At 53.2% G+C, this 21,735-nt stretch overlaps 12 protein-coding genes across 12 annotated transcripts; 2 read left to right on the plus strand and 10 right to left on the minus strand.

The window, feature by feature from the left end:
* Window positions 1-876: 876 nt before the first annotated feature.
* Window positions 877-2,877, minus strand: IUM83_05563 (Proton-dependent Oligopeptide Transporter (POT) Family; the record flags this gene model as incomplete). Its single annotated transcript, XM_067929710.1, has 2 exons — window positions 877-970; window positions 1,052-2,877. The coding sequence occupies 2 exons, from the start codon at window positions 2,875-2,877 to the stop codon at window positions 877-879; spliced, it is 1,920 nt and encodes a 639-aa protein (XP_067799520.1).
* Window positions 2,878-3,334: 457 nt separating this feature from the next.
* Window positions 3,335-4,699, minus strand: IUM83_05564 (Down syndrome critical region protein 3; the record flags this gene model as incomplete). Its single annotated transcript, XM_067929711.1, has 7 exons — window positions 3,335-3,426; window positions 3,506-3,619; window positions 3,699-3,795; window positions 3,868-3,954; window positions 4,038-4,109; window positions 4,185-4,559; window positions 4,643-4,699. 7 exons carry the CDS (start codon window positions 4,697-4,699, stop codon window positions 3,335-3,337), a joined length of 894 nt encoding a protein of 297 aa, XP_067799526.1.
* A 366-nt stretch (window positions 4,700-5,065) lies between these two features.
* Window positions 5,066-5,356, minus strand: IUM83_05565 (down syndrome critical region protein 3; the record flags this gene model as incomplete). The annotated part of the gene is made up of 2 exons (XM_067929712.1): window positions 5,066-5,165; window positions 5,244-5,356. 2 exons carry the CDS (start codon window positions 5,354-5,356, stop codon window positions 5,066-5,068), a joined length of 213 nt encoding a protein of 70 aa, XP_067799527.1.
* A 522-nt stretch (window positions 5,357-5,878) lies between these two features.
* Window positions 5,879-7,790, minus strand: IUM83_05566 (uncharacterized protein; the record flags this gene model as incomplete). Its single annotated transcript, XM_067929713.1, has 4 exons — window positions 5,879-6,946; window positions 7,018-7,137; window positions 7,211-7,654; window positions 7,719-7,790. 4 exons carry the CDS (start codon window positions 7,788-7,790, stop codon window positions 5,879-5,881), a joined length of 1,704 nt encoding a protein of 567 aa, XP_067799524.1.
* A 509-nt stretch (window positions 7,791-8,299) lies between these two features.
* Window positions 8,300-9,791, plus strand: IUM83_05567 (Drug/Metabolite Transporter (DMT) Superfamily; the record flags this gene model as incomplete). Its single annotated transcript, XM_067929714.1, has 6 exons — window positions 8,300-8,431; window positions 8,522-8,657; window positions 8,739-9,049; window positions 9,143-9,256; window positions 9,332-9,622; window positions 9,699-9,791. 6 exons carry the CDS (start codon window positions 8,300-8,302, stop codon window positions 9,789-9,791), a joined length of 1,077 nt encoding a protein of 358 aa, XP_067799525.1.
* A 379-nt stretch (window positions 9,792-10,170) lies between these two features.
* IUM83_05568 (Nuclear transcription factor Y subunit C-1) lies at window positions 10,171-11,043 on the minus strand (the record flags this gene model as incomplete). Its single annotated transcript, XM_067929715.1, has 2 exons — window positions 10,171-10,518; window positions 10,609-11,043. The coding sequence occupies 2 exons, from the start codon at window positions 11,041-11,043 to the stop codon at window positions 10,171-10,173; spliced, it is 783 nt and encodes a 260-aa protein (XP_067799517.1).
* A 431-nt stretch (window positions 11,044-11,474) lies between these two features.
* On the plus strand, window positions 11,475-12,257 carry IUM83_05569 (uncharacterized protein; the record flags this gene model as incomplete). The annotated part of the gene is made up of 3 exons (XM_067929716.1): window positions 11,475-11,567; window positions 11,655-11,864; window positions 11,940-12,257. The coding sequence occupies 3 exons, from the start codon at window positions 11,475-11,477 to the stop codon at window positions 12,255-12,257; spliced, it is 621 nt and encodes a 206-aa protein (XP_067799518.1).
* Window positions 12,258-12,364: 107 nt separating this feature from the next.
* On the minus strand, window positions 12,365-14,859 carry IUM83_05570 (choline transporter-like protein; the record flags this gene model as incomplete). The annotated part of the gene is made up of 7 exons (XM_067929717.1): window positions 12,365-13,052; window positions 13,132-13,567; window positions 14,168-14,252; window positions 14,361-14,478; window positions 14,544-14,587; window positions 14,651-14,702; window positions 14,768-14,859. The coding sequence occupies 7 exons, from the start codon at window positions 14,857-14,859 to the stop codon at window positions 12,365-12,367; spliced, it is 1,515 nt and encodes a 504-aa protein (XP_067799578.1).
* Window positions 14,860-16,500: 1,641 nt separating this feature from the next.
* On the minus strand, window positions 16,501-17,131 carry IUM83_05571 (UPF0145 protein; the record flags this gene model as incomplete). The annotated part of the gene is made up of 3 exons (XM_067929718.1): window positions 16,501-16,754; window positions 16,829-16,945; window positions 17,017-17,131. The coding sequence occupies 3 exons, from the start codon at window positions 17,129-17,131 to the stop codon at window positions 16,501-16,503; spliced, it is 486 nt and encodes a 161-aa protein (XP_067799734.1).
* A 129-nt stretch (window positions 17,132-17,260) lies between these two features.
* IUM83_05572 (Leucine-rich repeat-containing protein 71) lies at window positions 17,261-18,485 on the minus strand (the record flags this gene model as incomplete). The annotated part of the gene is made up of 2 exons (XM_067929719.1): window positions 17,261-17,371; window positions 17,445-18,485. The coding sequence occupies 2 exons, from the start codon at window positions 18,483-18,485 to the stop codon at window positions 17,261-17,263; spliced, it is 1,152 nt and encodes a 383-aa protein (XP_067799759.1).
* Window positions 18,486-19,545: 1,060 nt separating this feature from the next.
* IUM83_05573 (Phosphatidylinositol-4-phosphate-5-kinase (Pi-PIPK-D2)) lies at window positions 19,546-20,016 on the minus strand (the record flags this gene model as incomplete). Its single annotated transcript, XM_067929720.1, has 1 exon — window positions 19,546-20,016. The coding sequence occupies one exon, from the start codon at window positions 20,014-20,016 to the stop codon at window positions 19,546-19,548; it is 471 nt and encodes a 156-aa protein (XP_067799485.1).
* Window positions 20,017-20,469: 453 nt separating this feature from the next.
* Window positions 20,470-21,440, minus strand: IUM83_05574 (putative phosphatidylinositol4phosphate5kinase (PiPIPKD2); the record flags this gene model as incomplete). Its single annotated transcript, XM_067929721.1, has 2 exons — window positions 20,470-21,128; window positions 21,257-21,440. 2 exons carry the CDS (start codon window positions 21,438-21,440, stop codon window positions 20,470-20,472), a joined length of 843 nt encoding a protein of 280 aa, XP_067799572.1.
* Between the last annotated feature and the right edge of the window lie 295 nt (window positions 21,441-21,735).

A 21,735-nucleotide genomic window follows, 5' to 3' on the forward strand; every position in this document is an offset into this window, starting at 1 on the left:
AGGATTCAGCGGTTGTGTATCACTCTGTAATTGAGTCGAGTTTTCCTCTTCGCCGCTCTCGTGACCTTCATGCACAGTTGGAGACAACGCAGTCGACGAACTTTGGCGAGTTGTTGACGTAGTGGCGAGTGAGCTAGTGGAATGGGACCCTGGTGCACTAGCTGGAGTCTTCGATCTCGATGCCTTCTTTCTCAAACTCATAGAAGATATGCCAGCCTGGCGACTGCGCATAGAATCCGTAGACCCGTTATCGTCACCTCTCCGTCGTAACTTTGGTGGACTTCGACCACCTCCATTAGGCAAGATGACACCGCTGCTCGACTCGTGAATGATGAAAAACGAAGAAGCCGCCGAAAACCCGGTCGTGCTGTTGGGATGCTGGGTGTCGCTGCCATCGACTCTCTCTGGATTGGAGCTTGAACTGCGCGAGTTGGGAGCGGGCATTGCAACTTGCCTGATCTGTTGGAGCCTTGCAACGTGTGACTCGATTTCAACGAAACCGCAGCATCTCGAAATATCAATTCTCACATCAGACCTAACGTTGGCTTGCAATTTTTGTTTTGCTCCTCAAGAAACGATGACTAGAAGCCCCAGTAGTTATACAAGCAATGGACACCTGGCTGTCTTGCAGCTTCTGTGGCCTACTACTTCGTAGTTTTGTTCTGCCTATTTGGACGTCTTACCGATGTTGGACGAGACTTCGACGCCACATCGAATTCTGATGGATGCAGTACATTTATTATCAGCACTGCACGTCGGATACATGAACACGGGATGCCATGTCAATGAACAAGATACGACGAGTCGTTATCGAGAAAGTTTTAGTTGATGAGGCACGCCTCCCACTTGAAGTGATTGAATTGATACGGGCTCCAGTTAGAATGATCGAGGAGGCTGCGCCATCGATGGTGTTTCTGGGGCACCATCGTACGTCGGAGACAACCGCCACACAATCAGCGTTCTCTCGGATCTACACCGACGACACCCAAATACGGAGTCGCCACAGTGACTTCAAGCTCAAAATGACTAGTCCAGCGGCATGAATACTTACACGTCTCCAGCTTGAGCTTGCTCGACCTCATTTTCGCCAGCCTTTTTCACGCGAGGAATCATTCCCAGCTGCATCTTGTTCATGACGATGACGTAGAAGAAAATGTTGACCGCCATGATGGCAGCCATTGTGAAGAACAAATACTCAATGTGGCCGTTGTTGAGGTTGGACGGAATGAACTTCCCGAAGAGCAACACGATGATGGAGAGCAGCGAACTGCCCATGGATCCGACGAAGAAACCAAGAGCGATAGACGTACTTCGCATACTCTGAGGCACTTCCGAGAAGTTGACATCGTAGATCGGTATGGCAATCATCACACCGGCTAATGCGACGAGCAGATACTGCGGAATAGCCGTCCACCAAGGAATATCGTTCATCACCTGCCCACCGTCATCGTTCAGGATGAATTGTGTGACCCCGTTCGAGTCGACATACGTGAGAGGCGACGTACTGCGTCGAATGATTTCGAAGCACCCCGTCCAGATCATGGCGATAGCAGCCATGCCGTAACCGGCTAAAATCTTCCCGTACGAACTCGCAGGCTTTCCGGTGTACTTCTCGTAGAGAGGGTAGACCACCTTTTCCATGAGAGGGACAAAGATCAAAACTCCAATTGGGTTGAACATTTGAACAGTAGGTCCAGGAATCTGGCTCGCGAAAGTCCCGCTTCCAAGCCGAGTATCGGTCTGCTGGATGATCGACTGGTTGTTCCCACGTTGGTTCTGGCAAGCCCACCAGAAAACATTAAAAGCATTGAAAGGTAAGATGCGGACCACTTGCTTCACTCCGTCCACCAGCTCAGGGTCGAATCGGTCGCCCACGGTATCCTTGGCAGACTCCATGAACTCGGAGCTCTGGCCGTAGTAGACCCAGAGAATGGTCGCAATGACGATCATCACGCCGCACGCGTAGGAGATGTTGTGACCCACCTCACCGTCATCGGACAAGAAAGACGCTAGGATGTTGAGCAGGAAGGCCAAAATGTATAGGACCGTGCCGAGAACGATCATTTGGGCATGGACGTTCTTCTTGGCGTGGTGAAGCACGATCTTGATAACCACCGCGATGGACTCCTTCGTCGGCGGCACATTGACGTACCGGTTGCGTGTAAACCAGAGAAGACCCAGGAAAATGACAACCATGGCCAAACCGACAAGGTACACGGCGACGTAGCCGTACTCTGCCGGAATGGCACCGAAGCCGTGGATCGATACCGACGGGAACACGGCATAGCCGATAAAAGCACCGATGTTGGCGAACCAGTACTGGATGCTGAAGAAGAGGGCCTTCTCTGAAGGGGGAGCAGCAGGTGAAAATTGGTCACCTCCGTACGAGATCACGAGAGACCGTAGGCAGATCTGCGAGATAGCCACACCCAGGAACAGACCGATGTTGAAGATGGCCTTGCTAACCCCCAGGTAATTGTTTACAACGGCCGGCAGGGCAGCGATGACGAGGAAGAGGAGCCCGAACGAATCGAACGTAGCGGCCGACATCAGCGTCTTGAACTTGCCCAGTCGCTCGTCGGAGACGTACCCGGCGACAATGCACATGAACTGGCTGAAGGAGTCGTAGGTCAGCTTCATGGACGTGGAGCCCTTGTTGGACCAGCCCAGCTTCTGGAAGAAGTTCTTGAGCGACTGGCCGATGGCGAAGCTCGTGGTCTCCTCGCACGCCGTGAGGATTAGCAGGAAGATACACACGTGCTTGAGCACGTTCGCAGCATACCGAGCGGGCCGCTCGTCCCAGAGTTTGGTGCTGATGTAGCCCGTGACGGACGGTGTCAACTGTGGGGTGAGCGCGGGTGACTGAACCTTGGACATCTTAGCTGGAGGTGGTGAATTCCGGAATGAACTTCGAGATGACTGCAATGTGGTGGTTTGTCTCCTCCTGGCGGTCATGCTGTGCCGGCAATGGCACAAATCCTTGACAGGTATCGCGCCCACCTCACGTTGAAGTGTACTGTGCGCGGTTGGTCCATTTAATTGGTTGCCACGGGTCTCTACTGCGCCCAATCGTACGTCAAGACTGTTAAACGACTATGGATGTGCTCTTACAACATCCCGCGAGCTGTGTCAGGCAATCGTTGCAAAGAGACTGTCCACCTGCAGTAGTATCCTCAAGATATCGATGCAATTTGCATTATACAAGTCGTAGAAGAGCACTGACTAAGATGTTCATCATCGCCAGATAACAGGTACTCAATAAAAACAACACCAATAAAAATTCACTGGTTCTGGTACTCTGCTAAGCGGGGGAATCCATCGCTCGAGAGCTTGCTTACCGATACAATGTGATCGGGAAATTCTCCGTTATCATGTTTCCGTTCTCAAAAAGCACTACAACATTGGTTTCGAATTCAACCTTGAACCCTGGCAAAATATCCAACGTGCAAGCAGAGTTAGTACTTTGACAGCGAGTCCCGCGTTGCCACAATGCACAGTAATGTACCTGGAGTAAGCATCGTGGGGCATGTGAACAAACGCGGGAAGATCATGTAAATTGGGATCGCCATTTGGCGGCACACATCACCCCATCCAATCTGGACGTTTTGGATTTCCGTCGCTGTCGCGAACAACACATCGTAAAAGTACGTCAGTCTCAGTCTCAACTGTGGCTGTAGTATGCCTTGCTGGCGTGGTACCGTCTCTCGCGACTCCGTCAGCGTGCGCGACGCTTTCAACTCGAATCAACTGTAACTCGACCGACTTGATCGGGCTTTTTGCTTCCTCAATGATAATCTGGGAATACAGCCCAAACCTCACAGTAAGCAACCTAATAATTATTCAACTCCAAAGAGTGTTGATCCTCACCTCTCCTGTAAATGGCAAGTTCACAGGGCAGTTCGTGCGATGAACCTTGCCCGTAATGTGGAAATACGGCATCACCGACAGACTTTGCTGCACTCGATCCATAGCACCAATGTCAACATGAAACGTTAGCAGCAAAACTAAAAAAAACATCCACGGGCATCCATCCTCACCGGACGAACATTCTCCAACGACTCGGGGGTAATGTGGAACTCCTCCGGTGAGTCCGGCAATGGCTCCCTCAACTAAGAAGAAGAAGAAAAAAGATAAAACCTCACGAAAAAAAACAGCAAAAGTGAATAAAAAACCCGGCAACTCACCGGCACTTCCACCACAAACTCTAAAGTTTTGTGCAGCTTGTTTTTCATGATCCCTCGGATGCAGTCACACACGATTTCGTACTTAACGGAGACGTACACGCCGTGATACGTCTCCAGCAGCTCCTGGCCGTCGTTGCCCTGCAGTTCGAACTCGAAGGGGAACTTGGAAATGCCCGCGGGCACTTTGCCCGCCGGGGCCACTGGTAGGTGGAAGTACACGAGCTCTAGGGGCGCCACATTGTTGTAGAAGGAGTCGAAGAGCCCGGCGCTCTTGGTGGACAGCTGCAGACGCGCGCTGCCCTCCACCTTCATGGCCAGCCCCTGGTGCGAGAAGCCCTTGGGCGATGAGATGATCACCTGGCCCTGGACAACCTCCTGCAGTGGGTTTTGTCATTTTCACTTTAGTTAGGATAGTGTTAAAAGAGGGGAGGGGGTCGATGAGGTTTTACTAAACCCACATGCGGGTGGAAGATGCGGTCGATGCGGTTGAGCTTCACGTCGAGAGTTGAGCTCATGGCTTTCTTTTTTAAAATAGGATCCAGGAAAAGAATTTTGGATTTTTGACCAATGAGAGGAGCTCAGAGCATGAAAGGGCACACATGTTGAAGTTGCCTGTAGACGAACGCTGTCATGGCAAAACGGATCTCTAAGAGGGCTGATATTGTTATGGAGTCACGAATGCCTGCGTTCTATGGTGCCGGTCTCGGCCGTGAGCAAAATTGAAGCCGAGTCCAAGTGACTGGTTGCGGCTACTTGTGCGCGCCCGCGCAGGGGCGTACTGTGGCATCGGTCTTCTCGCTTGGACTGAGGACTACTGCGTTTGAGAGATTCGACGTCCGTCAGATAATGAAGAAACGGTGTCGGCTGGAAAAGTAGCTTGCTCAGGCTGTGGCCATCCGATTGGGTTGGCCCGTGAACGACCGTGATCGGATTGCTCGGCTCACGGGAGACAGCATCTTGTCCGTCGGGCTGGGCAGAATACTATTCAAGCAACGAATGAGTAGAGAGGTGAGTGCAGCACTCGATACCAAGTGGTGCAGAAGAGCAGAGACTACGTACTCGTGCAGTTGCCGCACGCGGTCGATGGTGGGGTCGTCGCTTTTGCAACACACGAAAAGCAGCTCCTTACGGAAGCGGGCGGCGTCAACCTCGACGTGGTGGCTCAGGGTCATCGTATCTGTCTCGCTGGGAGCTTGGGATGAGAGTGGAGAGTGGGACTGCCGAGGCGAAATCGGAAATGCCTGTGCTGGGCCTGATGAGGATCACCAACCGCCCGGAGCATTCGAGAAGTTTTGTTTGGCCTGGTAGGGTCGCCTACGTTACGTTTCACAGCGGCCGGCCGGCCGATGACGATTGCAAAGCACGCCTCAAGATAGCAGCACTTTAGTCCACGAGAATCGCGCCAGCCGCATTCGAGAAGCGACATAACTGCGCTTTCGCACGTGGCAGTTTTCCGAGCAGTCTGATCTGCGCGTGCTAGCCATTGCTAGCCATCCAAACTCGTTGAAACGGACGCCTAGGAATGTTGGCGCCACGCTGTCGCACGTTGCAATATTCGGGGAGCAGGCGCAATGCAGTTTCGTTCGTGCGATGCTGGCGCAGAAGGAGAAGGTCTTTGGAGTTAAACGGAGCCGCAATATTTTCGCTCGATTTTTCTTAACGTCAGGGCTGACATTCTTAAGAATTTTACCGCATCAAGCGCCCTCGCTGTCTTCCCAATACAGCGCTACGCCGGGATTTTCTGGCGTAGGTGGCGCTGTTCCGATCGCGTGTGCGGGTGTTTCTGCCGCGTCCGGGTCCTCCTCCTCGTCGATGCAGTCTGTGGCGGCGCTTACGTCACTCAGGTTACCGTTATTCCGTGTTCTGTTGCCACGCCTGGACCCGAAGCTGTTGTGGAACTGTGCACGAGTACTGATAGTTGCAAACCCTCGGTCGATGGCGGCCGGCGGCGGAAACGGTACCAATTTACCTTGGATGCAGTTCTCGGGAATATCGACTTGGTTCTCCGGCGCGTCACCCGTTGCAGACTGGGTCGATCCATCAAGCTCCGATGACAGAGGCATCACAAAACCAAGATGGTGCAGTGCTTCGTGAATCCACCGGCCAGGGTTTGACGCTGGACCTTTCTGAGGAGAGTACTGGCCGGTTTGGTGGTGACGATAACCGTTGCTTCTGTTCGTGATGCGCACTTCCCGGTTCGTCAGGAACGGCTGGAAGCGCTGGTTTGTCTGCTGCGTGTTTGCAAGTTCATGGAGCGCGCGCTTAAGCTTCTTCATGTGTAGGAATTGATCTCGTGCTGCGCGCTCCTTGGCAAATAGTTGTTGGTAGAATTCCTCCATGGCAACACGGGTTTGATCGATTTCGTCTTGACTAGCTTTTAGCAGTCGCTCGTACTTCGCTTGGTCAGCCTTGTGGGCCTTTTTCATCAGCGCCACGCGCTGATGTAGTCGGGTAATCTCTTCTTCTTGGCTTGCAATAATTGTCTGGACCTCTTCCTGAGATGTTCCTTCCATCGGTACTGCAGCTCCAATCCGAGCAGAAGACGAAACAGGCGACAGAAGACTAGTTGACGCAGTAGCCCCCTCTAGGAGCTTAACCTTCTCACTTAGTCCCTTGTTTTTGACAGCGAGATCGAAACTGTGCTGGTGCAACTTGAAGCCTTTTTCGTCCGCAACTCGGTATTGCTCCTTGAGTTGTCTAATTCTTTCCTTGCAAACACGCAACTCTTCTTGTAAAGCACGCCTTTTGCTTGGGAAATTGTCCTAGGCGAAATCGCACAATTCAGCTGGTAGCTTCACGGTCGAGGGTGGTAGAAATGACTGTGTTGTCTTACCTTCGAGTTCTGCAGGTCTTCGAGTTCCTTTGCTAGCAGTCGTTCCGAGTTTTTCAGCGTGCGGTTTTCACGCATCAGTTCCTCGATTCGCTTTTGCTTTTCCTTCACACGGTTTTCTAGCTGCCACGGAAACATGATTAGCAACTCCGAACAGCAGAATCAATCCGACCACGAACGTCGAAATCAACATCACCTGAATAACAACATCGCCTGTGTTGAACCGCTGGAGCTGGCTATGAAGCTCTGAGTTGACTTTCTTCACTTGGTTTAGCTTCTTTGACATCACAGCAATCTGCAGGTCCTTTGCGTCTGCTCGAGTAGAATGGTTTTTCGGGCTACTTTGCAGTTTCTGATGCTCTTCATGGTGCGGCATCAATAGTTCCTGGGCAGCTTCACCTTGCTGTTCTGATAAGATGGTCCCATCAACAACTAGTTCACCAGCTTCTCCCTTCTCCTCATCGCCTTCCTCTGCTTGTTCTTCCGGGACAACACTTTCTTCTGGGCTAACACCTTCAACTGGAGTTTCTCGGTCATAGCCAAGGGCGTCGAGCTGGTGACCGGAGGCTTCGGGAGTGTCCACGATGGGCTCCACGGGGTCGGAAACTACTTCTGACGCATCAGATTGTACCTCGTTTCCCTACAGACAACGCAAGGAGCTCAATACCAACAACCCCCTGAGCGTCATCGATTTCAGAGCGTACCACGACTTGCTCCACTTCCTCCTCCGCCTCCAGATCATCCTCGTACTCGTTCCCGGATGCATCGTTCTCCATTTCCCCTCTCTCCTCTATCGGCGTGATAATAATAGGCCAGGACAGCCCCAGCGACTGCGACGCAAATTGCAGACGGGTGGCGGGTGTGCCTTTCGCGACCCGCCGACTTCTACGATCGTAAGTGCATCAATCGGTCACTTCAACATCACGCTGGGGATGCCCCTACCGTAACGGCACGATAGGTATATAGTTTGTTGCTGCAGTATCTCCACAACGCCGCACAGCCCAAACAAAGAAGAAAAAATCACCATAGAAGTGTGTTGTAGCAAATATATCCCACGCACTCCCAGGTCCTGTGCGTGTTCAAGCAGACCGAGCCATTCGCGTCGCCACCTGCCGACCTGATCGCTTTGCCGTCTGCTCGTTTAACGTCGCGTTGTGTGGCGCACACTCACTTGCGCCATAAACCGGGCGGCTAAAACCCAGAAGCCAGCCCCGAATCCTGAAGCAGTCGCCCAGGTTAAAAATTGCTCGCCCACTCGCGAAAAACCAGGCGGCAGCTCAGCGCGATGATGCTGGCTCGGATGACGGCGCCGTACCCCATGTACGACCTGGAGGGCGGCATGGGCGCGCCCGCCAAGGAGTACAAGGCCCCCAAGGGCCGCGCCATCAGCCGCCTGCGGGACAACAAGGCGCTGCGGGTGGGCGAAGAGCTACGTTAGCGACTGCCGTTTCGTCGTCCTCTGACGCTTTTATCTCTTTCTCTCTCTGTGATTCTATGGCGACGACAGATCGGCTGCAGCCTGGGCGTGTGGTACCTCTTCTCCGCCAGCGCCACCTTCACCAACAAGGTGCTGATCAAGGAGCACCACGTGTCGGCCGAGATGCTCACCATGTGCCACCTCTTCATCAGCATCATCCTCGACTGTACGGGCCGTGTTGTGTTGGGTGTTCTACTGGTGGTCGGCGTGAGTTACTTATTTATTTATTGTGTTTACTATAATGCAGTTGTGGTGCTGACGTTCCCGAGCTCGCCGACGAGCACGGGGGCCTGGCGCATGCAGCGCGTGCGCATGCGCAGCATCATGTGGATCGTGCCGCTCAGTCTCTTCTCCGTGTTCGCCAAGATGCTCACGTACTGGAGCTACAACGCCGTGCCGGTGTCCATCACGCAGACCTGCAAGGCGTCGCAGCCCCTGTTCAACGTGGTGCTGGCCTACGTGGCCTACCGCTCGAGGTTCTCCTTGGCCACGTATTCCAGTCTCGTCCCGATCGTCTTTGGTGTCGTCATGGCCTCCGTGTCCGAGATGGGAATGAACGTACGTGGGAGGACCTTGCTAGGTTTCTAGCGTTCAATGGGTTCGCGAGCTGACAGGGATGTGTGTGGATGGTTTTGTTTTTTGGTGGTGCAGGACCTGGCCCTCTCAGGCGTGATGTTCGCTGTGACCTCAGCGCTGCTGGGTGTCATGCAGAGCATGTACGCCAAGTTCCTGCTGCGACGCCGGATCGTAGTCGACACTGTCAACGTGAGTGAAGCTTTAGAGGGGAGATTTTTTTTTTGTTTCATGTTTGCTAACCTTTAAAATGTTTTTGGTCGACAGCTGCACTTCTACAGCGCGTTCGTGTCGTTCGCAATCAATGCGCCGTTCGTGCTAATGAGCGCTCGTGCGCACCAGGACAATTTTGTCGCGAGTTTCCCTTTCGGCAAGGTGCTGATGTGCAGCATGATGCACTTCATCGGCAGCTTCTGCTCGTCCTGGGTGCTGGGCGAGGTATCGGAGCTCACGTTCTCCATCATGAGCACGATGAAGCGCGTGGTCGTCATCCTCAGCGCTGTGCTGTACTTCGGCAACCCCGTCACCATCCAGTCGGTCCTGGGCATGGCACTTGCGGTACGTAGCTTTGGGACCCTCAGAATTACCATCGAGAAAGTTTTGCTGATGTCTTACATTGATTTTGTTGCTACAGATCGGAGGAGTTGCTTCCTATCAGCTAGTCAAGATCTCGGAGAAGCAGTCCAAAATGCTGCCGTTGCCGCTAACGGTAAAATCGTCCGAGTAAGCCGTGCCGTTGCACTTCGTTGCTTTACATATAGTACAAGTAGACGATATAGATTACAGTTCATGGAGAAAGAAGCAGTGAAAGTCAGGGGCGTGAGCATCAAAAATGACGCTGGCACGTTATGCCAGCGTATAGTTCCAACTGAAGATAAAGTTCAGAAACGAATGAACGTGAAAAAGCAAAGAGCTCTGTATGTGTATTCGCCACACCCTCAAGTACTAACAGTTTGTTGAGATATCCACAACGCCGTAGGGCGACATGTAGACATACGACAATCATGAAAGCTCATTAAGTATCGAAAATGTAACTTGCTCATCATTCAATTAAAAACACGTCAAGGTTGTGTCAGCCTCACGATGCTGGACCGCGCTAAGGCAAATTATACATCAACGCTGCGCTGGTTCAGTGAGAGCTGGTCGGACGTCGACGCGTTGGTCACCGTGCCTCCAGGGGTCGTGTTCGCCGTGGCTTGGCCAGCGGCGTCGCTGCCAGAGGGCGACAAGTTCGGCAGAGCGCCGTTCGACGGGGTCGTGGCGCCCCCAGCAGCGGCCACCGCGGTTTGCTGCATGCGCTGGTACTGCTGCAGCATCTGCTGCTGCAGCTGCGGGTTGGGCCACTGCACCCCGGTCGCGGCGGCGCCGTTCTGGGTCTGCAGGAGCTGCTGCAGCATCGCCGCTTGCTGCTGCTGGAGCTGCTGCTGGTACACAGCCTGCGGGTCCGTCGGGCCCTAGAAACAATAAAAACAAAAAACAATAGCATAGCGTCAGCATGATGCACTTGAGGAAGCTAAAGACAGAGAGAGAGGGAGACGCCGCACCTTCTTGGCGGGCTTGATGTCGTCGCGCGGGACGATGTCGATGAGGAAGTCGAAGACGTCGGTCTTGGTGATGGCCATGGCGATGTCGTTGCGCTGCAGCGTGCGGCGCTTGTTCTCCTCCGTGTGGATCCAGGCGCGCAGGCTGAGCTCGAGGATGAACATCTCGCAGGCCTTGGCGAAGAGCACGGGCGCCTCGGCGCTGATCATGCGCACGTCCTCGTCCGTCTTCATGATCTTCTTGATGCGCGCGAGCGGCAGCTGGTGCGTCTTGAAGTCGAAGGCGTTGGGGTCGATCTGCGAGATGTCCTGGATCTGGTGCTGCCAGAACGCGTGCAGCGCGAGCTGCTGCTGCTGCATCTGCGCGCGCTGGTTCTGCAGCTGCAGCTGCATCTGCAGGTTGGCGTTGTTGGCGCTGGCGTCTCCGTCGCTCGACATGGGCTGGCTGGGCGTGGCGGGGCTGCTACATTACCGCCGACGAGAGGAAGGACACGCACATGCACATGGAGCGTCAGTGAGCGGCGGCTATAGGCGGAAAAGCTTCGAGCGCTTCGCTCTCATTGGGCATGCATTACCTCGGCGGTGGTTGGTCGATTGGGCAGTGAAGGGGCGGTAGTCATTCTTGAGAAGCGGGAGTCACGATCGTTTCTTCCTGGAAGCGAGTGGGATCCTGTACAAAGTGATCAAATTCCCACTTGGCGGGAAAATGTTTGAATATTTTCACTTGCGTTCAGTATACTGGGGATGGGCCCGTGGGTCCAACGAACCGGCTACATTTAGACCAACACGATGCCCAGGTTTAGCAAGACAACATTTTGATGCGCATGCATCTCTTCCCCACGCTGCATTTAGGGATACGACTCGGGAGCATGGTGGCAATGCCAACGACAGGCATTTGGCACTGGCAGGAGCGCTTCCAGCCTCTTGACGTGGAGGGCGCGGCACGCCACCAGATACTCAACGTGCGTGCAACGCGACGCCATTGGCTGCGGACGTTGAAGATGCTCACACGTCGCAGATTCTAACACTCCTCCGGTGTTTGGCACCAGGTCCACAGGTCCGTCTCGTACGACCACTGGCTGAAGAAGAAGAAGAAGGCTCGAGCCAACAGTGAATCGCATGAATTAGATTGCATCGACGACAACAATCAGGACAAACAGGCGGAGATCGACGCCGCCTTCCAGGACTGGCTACGACGCAAGAGGAAGTCGAACAAAAAGTCTAAAACTGCATCGAACAGCAACGGCAACGATGAACAGGTGTGCATGCAGTACGCTCCTGTTTTCGTGTATCTCTGACGGAGTTGAAGTGCTAAACCTTCGTTTGCTGCTCAGCCGATGCCGTGGCGCAAGCCGCCTTCTCTTCACGTAAATCCAAAGACGAAGGGCAAGACGCGCAGGGCCGAGCAGACCAAACCTATTATACCGAACGATCACGGTGTGTCATATTTACGCCGCAGCCACTCCGAGGCTGAAAGCCAGCAGGCCTACGAGGTCTGGCTGGCGCGAGTCCACCAGGAAGATCGGATCAGGCAGACTCAGCGTCGGAAGGAACTTGACCGACTTGAGCAGCAACAGCGCGAGAAACACAAGATCACGTGGCGTAAGAAGCTGGCAGTTTGTGCCTACTCCACATTAGTTGTTGACCACTAACAGAGCACTGGTATCTAAATTCCGAAGGTACGGTAAGAAATATAAAATGTATTGTTATCATGCCAGTGAATCGAAGAACTGGTTGCGCCCCCCTTGTCCTATCTACCTTAGATGTCTGTCTCTTCCATTCGCTCGACTGGGGTCTCGTCGTGTGGCGTGTGGCGAGCTGGACTGCCCGGTGGACTTGTGGTCTTCCCCTCACCTCGTGGCGAAACGCGAATTAGGTGGGGCTTACCCTCTTTGGTTTCGTGATGAGGAGCATCTCCGCCCATGATGCGCTGCAGCTCCTTGCTCATGAACTCGCTGGCAGTATCACCGTGCAGCTCCGTATCCTCGCAGAAGCAAAGCAGGATGGTGTCTATAGCGGCATCGTAGACGTTGACAAACGCTGAGGCTACAAGCCAAGCCAGAACACAGGCCACAACCACAGGTGCCAGGGGCGATGTCACAGTCTCTCCTCCCAGTAATGAGAGCTGATCCCCCGACAGTGACAGCGAAGAGGATTTAGCCAGTAACGCGAAAACGGCGAGTCCGACGGCTAGTGTGACAGTCAATTTGATGAGTAAGAGCAGGAAGAAGCTGATGGAGTTCACCATAGCCACACGCGCAATGTTCTTGAAAATGAGCTTGAACGAGCGAGCCGAAGCCGCGCAGAATGAACTACCTTTCATCGCGATCAGGATATAGGCGTTCCTCGAAAGAAACTTGATGCACTTTTCGAAACACCAAAGGCAGCACTTGACTACGAGAAGTGCCACGCGAACAATTCGATTAGTCTGTTGGAGCTGCTTCGTGCTGCACAGTTCAAACAAACAATGGATTTAGTCGCTGCCACGTCCAAGCTACCCTCACGTTTAACTAAGGTTGAACGTACTTTCGATCGAGGTACTCGAGCATGATCCGCAGAAATTGAACAAACGCAATAATAAAAGACCCAAAGCAAAGCGATCCGAGACTGAAGCGTAGCGTGTACCGAAGGGCCCGTGCGATTGGAAATCGTGCCTCAAGCGTTCGCTTTCCGTTGTCAGACGGAGGAGTCCAGTAGAACTGCGCGACACTTCCAGCAATGACGCAAATCGAAATCGCCTGAAGTAGCTGGTTCGTCCACAGGAAGCCAAACACGTGGTATGCTAGCAGAACCTGTTGTAGCTTTTTCGCTGGTAGCCCTTCTGCGGCACTCAGTTCAGTCGTGACGTTGAATGTTGCAGCAGATGTCTTCACCGCCGAACTCAAATCGTCCGAACTCAAAAGATAAGCTGCCACAGCTACGCAGTAGATCACGAGGCCCACGAAAAATGCAGTAGGAACAACTGGCCAAATTAAAAGCATCGGGAGTTTTTGAATTGCCTTGGAACTTTCCCGAATGATCGCGACGGCGATTTTCAGGCGTTTACGCATCGCAATGAGCAGCAAGAAGATAACACCAGTGGTCACCCAAGACACGTAGGCAGCTGCCTTAAACTGCAATTTTGTGTTTTTATCACTTGTCACTGCTAGCGCTGTCGTATCAATGGTGGTGGCATTCAAAAAAGATAGACCACCAAGTTGTTCAGATGATATCAGATCCGAACGCACGGAGCAGAACAGACTTAGTAGCACCAAACCAATGAGCACCAGCGTGCAGGTAAGCCACACCACGCAGCCAGCGAAAAATTGTAGCACAACCAACCAAACTAAGCCCAGGATTAATGAACCAAGCCCGCCAACAAGTAGGATCACGGAACGCGCAGCGTACATGTCGTTCAAGAAACGCCCTAACACCTGCAGATTGCCTTGTAATTGAGTCAGCAACGGGCTCGTTCCACCCGGAGCTTCAACTTCCCAGACTTCCTTGTGTGCCCGCTTGGTATTGCAGACTGTATTGCATTTGCCAGCCTCGAACAAGTCTACAGTGCAAGCTGGGTCGGCACCTTTGGGGTCAATACAAACTTCTTCCAGTATAGTTTCGTTGGTCGACGCTACTGGTAAACAACGGAAGAACGCAGCTTCCGTATCCTGAGCAACAACCCAGCACGTTTCATCTCCATAGGTGCAAGTTTTCGAACCGGCCATCGGGCAACTTTCCACACAGACTCCGAAAAATCTTGCGTTGGCTGCAGACACCCCATGCGCCGCTGCGACCATGAGATCTTCATTGAGTCGAGGGTAGGTCGTGAACCGCGCGTTGCTGTAATTCCCTTCACCACAAACGTTTCCATTGTAGTCTTTCCCGTAGATGAGACTGTTTGGTTCAGGGTAATTATATGAGATCGCTACACTTGTCTTGAGAGTTGCGAAATGCTTTACCTGAGGGGTTGGCCTGTTTGCAGAGCAACGACAGCAACAACAACCTAGCACGTGAACGAAATAGGTTATCAGGTGGAATATCAAACAGTGTTGGTAAGCAAACTTACCATGCCGATCCAATAGACTACAAATAGTAGGCAACAGAACACATCTCGACACCTAGATGCGCGAGTTAGCTTCGGCATCAGCATTTAAAGCTGCGGTGCAGAAAAAAAAAAGCGTACTTTCGAGCACTTCGCGGGGCTAGACCACTCCTCGTTTCTGCGACTCCTTCTTTTTCGGAGATTTCTTCAGGGCTTGAGCAGCAGCAAACCATGGTGGAACCTCGCCTGCCACCAGCCTCTTTCGGTTCTGGCACGAGAACTCATTGTGGGGGCACGACAAGCTCTTTATTTTCTCTGGCCAACTGCCGTTGAGCTGTGTCTCGTATTGGAGAAACCACCAAGTCGAAATAGCTGCTTGACCACCTCACCATCTCTAACTTCGACATGAAGATCAGCGGCGTTCAAATGCAAAGTCGATGTCTCCCGAGACGGATGCAAATGATCATGTACCGCTCGAGTTTTTGCTCGGCGCACGCGTGAAACACTACTACCCGGAATCATCGACAGCCAAACACCAAAGGCGTACTACCAATGTTCGTGCCTTTGTTGATACCAATGCCCAATAACTGCAGACCAACCTAACCGTGCACTATGCTTTAGGTAAAACGCATCTTCGCATCGTCGATTCACCCACGAAAGCGAGAAGAGCAAGCTCGGGAGCTGCTACAACGAGTTTTAGACCAGGAGGACTTGCACGAAATTGCTGGACCATCGCTATCTGCGATTCCACGACTCGACTCCGACAAGTCGGACATTTTAAAAGCTCTTGAAGAAGCAGCATTCATATCGCTTGGTGATGGAGAAAACATTTTTGATTCCGATAGCTTCCACCTAAGCTTTGAGGGAGCCCAGCACAGCCCTAATCGGATAAAAAACGTTCAGCAACTGCGTGACGATGAATTGAGGCGACAACAACAACGAGATATTAGCTTTCACGGCTATGAGGACGGTAATAGGCCTTTCCTCGATGTCACTGGGGCAGCAGCACGCATACCACACACAACAACACGGCAACTTCGAGATCTTAAACTCGGTGTGGTCAAAGCGAAAAAGAAGTTGGAAGACAAGAGAAAACAAGAGTTGATCGAACTCTTGCACGAGCAAAAAGCCCATACCCGTGCCGCACTTCACCAGCACGAGCAATTGTCGAAAGCACTATTGCAGCAAAAACATCCCCGTGTGATGTCAACTAGTGTGGTACCACTCGATACCATCGAAAGGAACGGGATCGACGAAAGAAAAGCTATCCGGCCTCTCATCCCGATAAAAGTTCTGGACCCTTACTATGATCAGCAATGGATGGAGGAGCAAGAACACCCGGGACGGCTCACTTTGGCAACACTGAATCTTGGTCCGCTCACTTTACCATCTTCGCCTGCGTCAAAAGCGAACTCGCACAATTCCTTTGGTAACAATGAAGAAGATACACTCGGCGACTCGGTTGGAGACGGCGACTCTGCACAAATCCGAAAGCGCTTAAGTGACCGCCAACGTGAAGAATTCGCCAGCAATGCAGCTAACGGGCTATTCTTCGGGGGAGGGTATATCGTCAAAAAGACGAAGGACAAGTACAAGAGAAAATCAAAGCCGAAATCAAGCAGCAACAACTCCAGCAAACGCCCACAGGATACAAACGTAAGCGAGTTGCTCGAGTCCGTACTCGGCACCCAATCGGCCTCAATTCTCCCGTTGGCAGAAGCAAACCCACCAGCACTTCGCCGTCGTGAAGCGAGCGCCGGTCGACACCGTCCTAGACATCACCCCCACAAACTTCTCGCAGACAACGAATAAAGTTCAACTGCATCTACGAACCCCTTTCAACTCTCTATTTTCTCGTACCACCGCACCACATCTCACTGCTTGCTCTCCGTCGGCAAGAATGGCGACGACACCGGGACCGCCTCTTTCAAGGGACGGCACCTCACCGCCGTGCCATAGCAGATCACGGAGCAGTGCATGCCGAACACCAGGCGGTTCATGGTCGTGTTGGAGTCGAACCGCACGTTGATCACCGCCGTGGCACCTTGGGCCCTGGCCGCGTACTGCACTCGATGCACCGCCTCCGCCATCGTCTCGTTCATCAGCGACGTATACGACGCCGCCTCGCCTACAGCAGCAGCAGTAGCAGGAAGACATCAGAGCCCAACACTTCAATGGTATCAAATTAATGGTATCTCGTACCTCCGACCAGCCCCGCCAAAGCCACATACATGTCGCTAATGACGGACTTGGAGCGGACCGCCACGGCCGACACCATGCCGAACTCCTCGAGCACTTCTCGGCCCTTGATGTGGTCTCCTAATGCAAAAATTCTACTAGTTTAGATGACAGTGCAGAGGTTTATTGCTCTCTGCGGGTAGACGGCGTACTCGTGGTGAAGTAGAGCGACTCAATGTGCTCCCCGGTGCTGTCGCTGCCTGCTGCGGAGGTGAAGGCGCGGCGCGGCGTTGCGCGCTGCACGCGACGTGCTACGCGCCCCAGCATCGTCGGAACAGTGAGTCGATTGACGAATGACACATGTGGCGGAATGATGGTAGCGAAAGCGGGTCTGCCCTCCCGGTGGGTTCGGTGGTGATACAAAGTTAGATGTCGCCTATCCTATGTTGATGATGTCTAGAACTCGTGCAAGTGGTTTTGTCGACGCTGGTGTGGGCTGCGTTGACGCAGCGACACGGGAGAAGCTCGACTGTAGCCTTTCTTGCTGCGTGTAGTGGTGGCTTGTTGCTAGGGGAGGCGCGACAGAATACAGTTGTTAGTTGAGTTTGATCGGATAGTTAATGGTGTTGAACATGCTTACCTCTGTCCTTGCAGCTTCAATTGGGGAGTATGATGCCTCCTCATTTTGATTGTAGTCATCGAAGTCCGTGTCGGTATCGGGTGATTGATTCAGCTCCGACTTTGCCTCATCGTCCTCACTGTCTCGGACCGGTGTCATGAGAGAGACTTCCTCGACGGTGTCTTCGTCATCCCACTCCTCGCTGTCGTCCTGACTCTCTGCCATCGCCCTAGCTCGTCGCTGAGCTAACAGCAACGCACGCTGGTTTCTCCTCTTGCGACGCTCTTCGAACCACCTCTTGCGGCGATTGATGTTGTACACGCGAAGCACCACACAAGCTGCGAGAAACATAATGCCCACCAGCAGAAGAATACCATCCCACGACATTCCAGACGTGCTCCGAGGAGGCTTTGTGATGACAGTTGTCTTCGGGGTTGGTTCGGCAATAATATCGTGCTGGATCTCTGTCTGCTCAAGTACCTCGAGTGGACTTGCAACAACTCCTTGCTCTATCTCGGCCACGACCTGCTTAATGTGAACCTCAGGCACGACCTTGACTCGACTAACCTCTCGGTCTTCAACAATCTGTGGCGAGGCGGTCAAAAGCTCCTCTTGAACCAGTACATCGATACTTCGCGTGGCCTCGACTCCAGCGTTGTCAAGATTGCCTGAAACCTGTACGATTGATTGACTTTCCTCAACTTCTGGCTGGGCTGGTGTCAGAATCGGGTCCTCAAGCTTATCGACAGGCTGCTTCTCCCGGTCTTGTTCATCGTTGACTATTGCTATAGATTGGCGCGTTGTTGTGTGTGCTTCGATTCTAGCTGGTGCGGTCTCCTCCAAAGCATTCTCGCTGTCAACTTCATTGCCAGCAATGGCTTTGCGCTCGTCCAGTTCGTTGAGAACCTGGATCTCCACAATTTCCTTGAGCTTAACTTGAATCGACTGGCGCTCTTTTTCGACTAGTTCGTGTGTGATGCCTAGGATGTGGCGACGCAGCTCTTGCATTTCGCCCGTGAGCATATCTTGATGCCGCTCACGATCTAGCCGCATCCTATTCATGTGGCGCTGCAACTCTGTTAAAACTGTTTGTGACTTTGCTTCGACCTCCGAAGTCGAAGCCTGAAAGCCTTGAAGCTCCTGGTGGAGAGCAGTTACTCGGTCGCGCATACGGTCTTGCTCAGCTCTCGACAGTGTGAACGGCGAATTCTTGGAGAATAGCCCTAGCAGGCCCATTAGCTCCTCCACGATAAATCCACAAGTCCCGACTAATACACAGCTTGCCACCACAATCACACTCCATTGTGGAAGCTCTGCACTAGACATCACACTAGTTTTCACTAATAAATCACCAGAGGGTACTTCAGCAGTTGGGAGGTGTTCTTTGTCGCCTCCCCCACTTGATCCATCATGGTTGTGATTACCCCCAGCAACGAGATCTCCTGCACTGGCCTCAGCGTCAAATACCTTGTCCATTGATGCCAGCATCTCGGCTATAGTCTGCGTTGATGTAGGCGGCGAAGCTCCATCGGAGTCAACAACATGCGATCCAATATAACTATGCTGAGTAGTTGACGGCTTGGTTTGTGCACTCATCGTCATCGTCATCGTGGATACCTCCTTGGCAGCATCCGTCATCACAGAAGTCAGGCTTGTGAGGTGACTGCGGAAATTCATCTCTAGTCTCATAACACGAGCTCCCATGCGAATTAGACCTTGATCGCGAGAACACTTCGGGAAAACTGCTAGTCGAGTACACCACAGGCTGCTCAGGCTGCTGGTTCGTCTTCGCTCGTGCAGCTTTCGTCCCATAAAATAAATCATTCCACAGCGCTTCATTGTCTCCATCCCTCGCTGCCTTCTCCAATAATCGATCCGCTTGCAGAGCGTCTTCCTCCTCCACCTCCTCAGCGCCGACTCGTTAAACTCCTCTTGATTCGAGTGCATAGCGGTCGTCCGCCACCTGTCCGGGGTCTTCATTTGATCATATCGAAGTGGATTCCTCGGCGACGGAGCTGCTGTCGCTCCCACCACCCGTTTCGGCGTCGGGGCTTTGATCCTCGAGAAGGCCAAATTCTGTCGGAACTCGGAAGTGGACGAGCTCAACGCCGACTCCGAGGTCTCACAGGGAGTAGAAGTCTCCTGCAGCATTAAGCTTCTGTCCTGTGGGTCTTAAAGTAACGTGCTTGACCGAGGCATTCAGAGGCGGCTTCGGCTGCTCCTCTGGGCGTCGTAAAGGCGGCAGCGCCGACGGATACGGAATCCTCGACGGCTTGAGGCCAATTGGCGGCCGCTCGCTGTGCTGGTTGGACGAGGCCGCTTCCCGCTGCTCTCGCTCCATGATGAGGTGCATGAGAGCGTCCTCCTCCGGGTCGTGATGGGGCAGTGGCCTCGTCCTGCGAACGGGTGGCCGCCTGTCCGAGTACTCGTAGCTGTCCGGGCCAAGCGATGACGACGGAGACGGTGCTGCCATGCGCATTAGACGCTGCTGCACCTCCGCTAGTCGCCGCTGGTCCTGCTGCACTTGCCACTTGAGCAACGCGTTGCGCACTGGGCGGTTGCGCTCCCGGCGATAGTCGTGGCGTGCCGCCATCGCTGCTGGAAGTTCGGACTTCGACGGTTTTGGTGGTCGTCGAGGAGGTTTCGGCTCGCGGCCTATAGTGAAATCAAGATATTTGACCGCTTGGCGCCAAAACCGATGGCGGGTGGCCCAATTGTCGAGTGTGCCTTGTGTGGGGTCAATTTGGCGAGGTTATGCGTGGGGCGTTTCAACGCTCTCTCTCTGACTGTTGCGGAGAAACGATGGATGGAGGACGGTGGTTAATATCAAAACTGAACGGCTCGATTCATTATCGGTTGATTAGCTGGAAGTCACTTGCTCGGACTGGTGCTTGCTGCTTGTGTTGTTTCATCTAAAGTACACCCGCTGACCCGCAGCAGCACGTCGTCAACATAAAACCCAGGATGGAGGGGTGGAATTTTCTTTGTCCGTGAGGGCGGGCCCTAGGTGGGGGCGTCACCATTGCCTTCGTGTCCCACCAAGGCCTCACAGTTTAAAAAAAACGGTGGTTGGGCTCGGCGTCCCCGTTGCAGCTATTGCTCCTCTCCGCTCGCCCACGTAGCACTCCGCGTACTCGTCGCGGGTTGTGACAGACAAGATCTCGCCCATCTTGCGTTTGAATCGCTCGCAGTACGCCGCGGGAGGAATAGCCGACAGGCCGTCGGCGTCCTTCGCGAGCAGCTTGGTCTTGGCAAAGCGCTCCAACTTCTTGTCCATGTTCCATGTCTGAAGAATGTCGATGAGACCGAAGTAGTAGATCGAAGGACCCACGACGGTGTTTGCCCGGCGCGTACCCGTTGCAACGCGCGGGAGACCAGTTCGAGGTTTCGATTCCCTGATTGGAGGTGCATTAGATCCTTCACGACCTCCCCGGCTCAGCATGGTCGAGTTGTTGATGGTCCGACGTCTCGGTCCGACCGCGTCCTTGGGCGGAAGAATAGGCTCCTCCTCCAGATCCGGGTTTACCATATACTCCACGTTGTGGATACCCAGCAGGAGCGAGTAGTCCATAATGCCCAGCCGTGAGAGGAAGTTCGCATCCTTCACCACTTGGTCATACAGCTCCTCGGCTACCTTAGTATCCAGACGAACCTTCGCCGTCAAATCGTTGTCCTTCAGAATGACATTGGGCTCGTGGCGCCCAACTCGTGCACGGCAATTCTCGGCATCCGTCGAGCCGAAAACATACTTGGCATTACAGTGACGACACGTAACACGCTTGCCCTTGGAAGGTGCTTGCACTCGGTTCACCCATGAACCCTTAATATCGTACCGACGGTGAATAACCTTTCGGTACTAAACAGGTTAGCCATGACAACGAAATTGAACGTGTTGCCATACAGCCGAATGGCGTGACAGCCGTAGAACCGTGTCAGCAAACTGTCGGGGTTCGTAAGCAAGAAGGACGCATACTCCGCTGCTACCGACCGTAGGAAAACTGACTCTTCGTCGCTCATACTCTTCACAATCAACTGTTGATCGTGCGAGAAGAACATGAAAGCGCCACTAGCTCCTTCACTCAAGCGTTCTTTTGTCGTCCGGCTCAGACTCTCGATGTACTGGTTCGTATCAATACAAAGTGCTCTCGGATAGTCTGGAACGTGTGAGGACAGTAATCAATAAATAACGTGCCCTTCCCAAGCGCAGCTTTAGGGCGAGTACGAATCATACTCGTCCACCCAACGATCCACGGTTGTCCTCCGTGCCCTGTGGTTGCCAGATACAATTCTTGCTAGTTGGCTCCAGGTGAGT

The sequence above is a fragment of the Phytophthora cinnamomi genome (genome assembly GCF_018691715.1).
Source record: "Phytophthora cinnamomi strain GKB4 chromosome Unknown Contig4, whole genome shotgun sequence".
NCBI lineage: Eukaryota > Oomycota > Peronosporomycetes > Peronosporales > Peronosporaceae > Phytophthora > Phytophthora cinnamomi.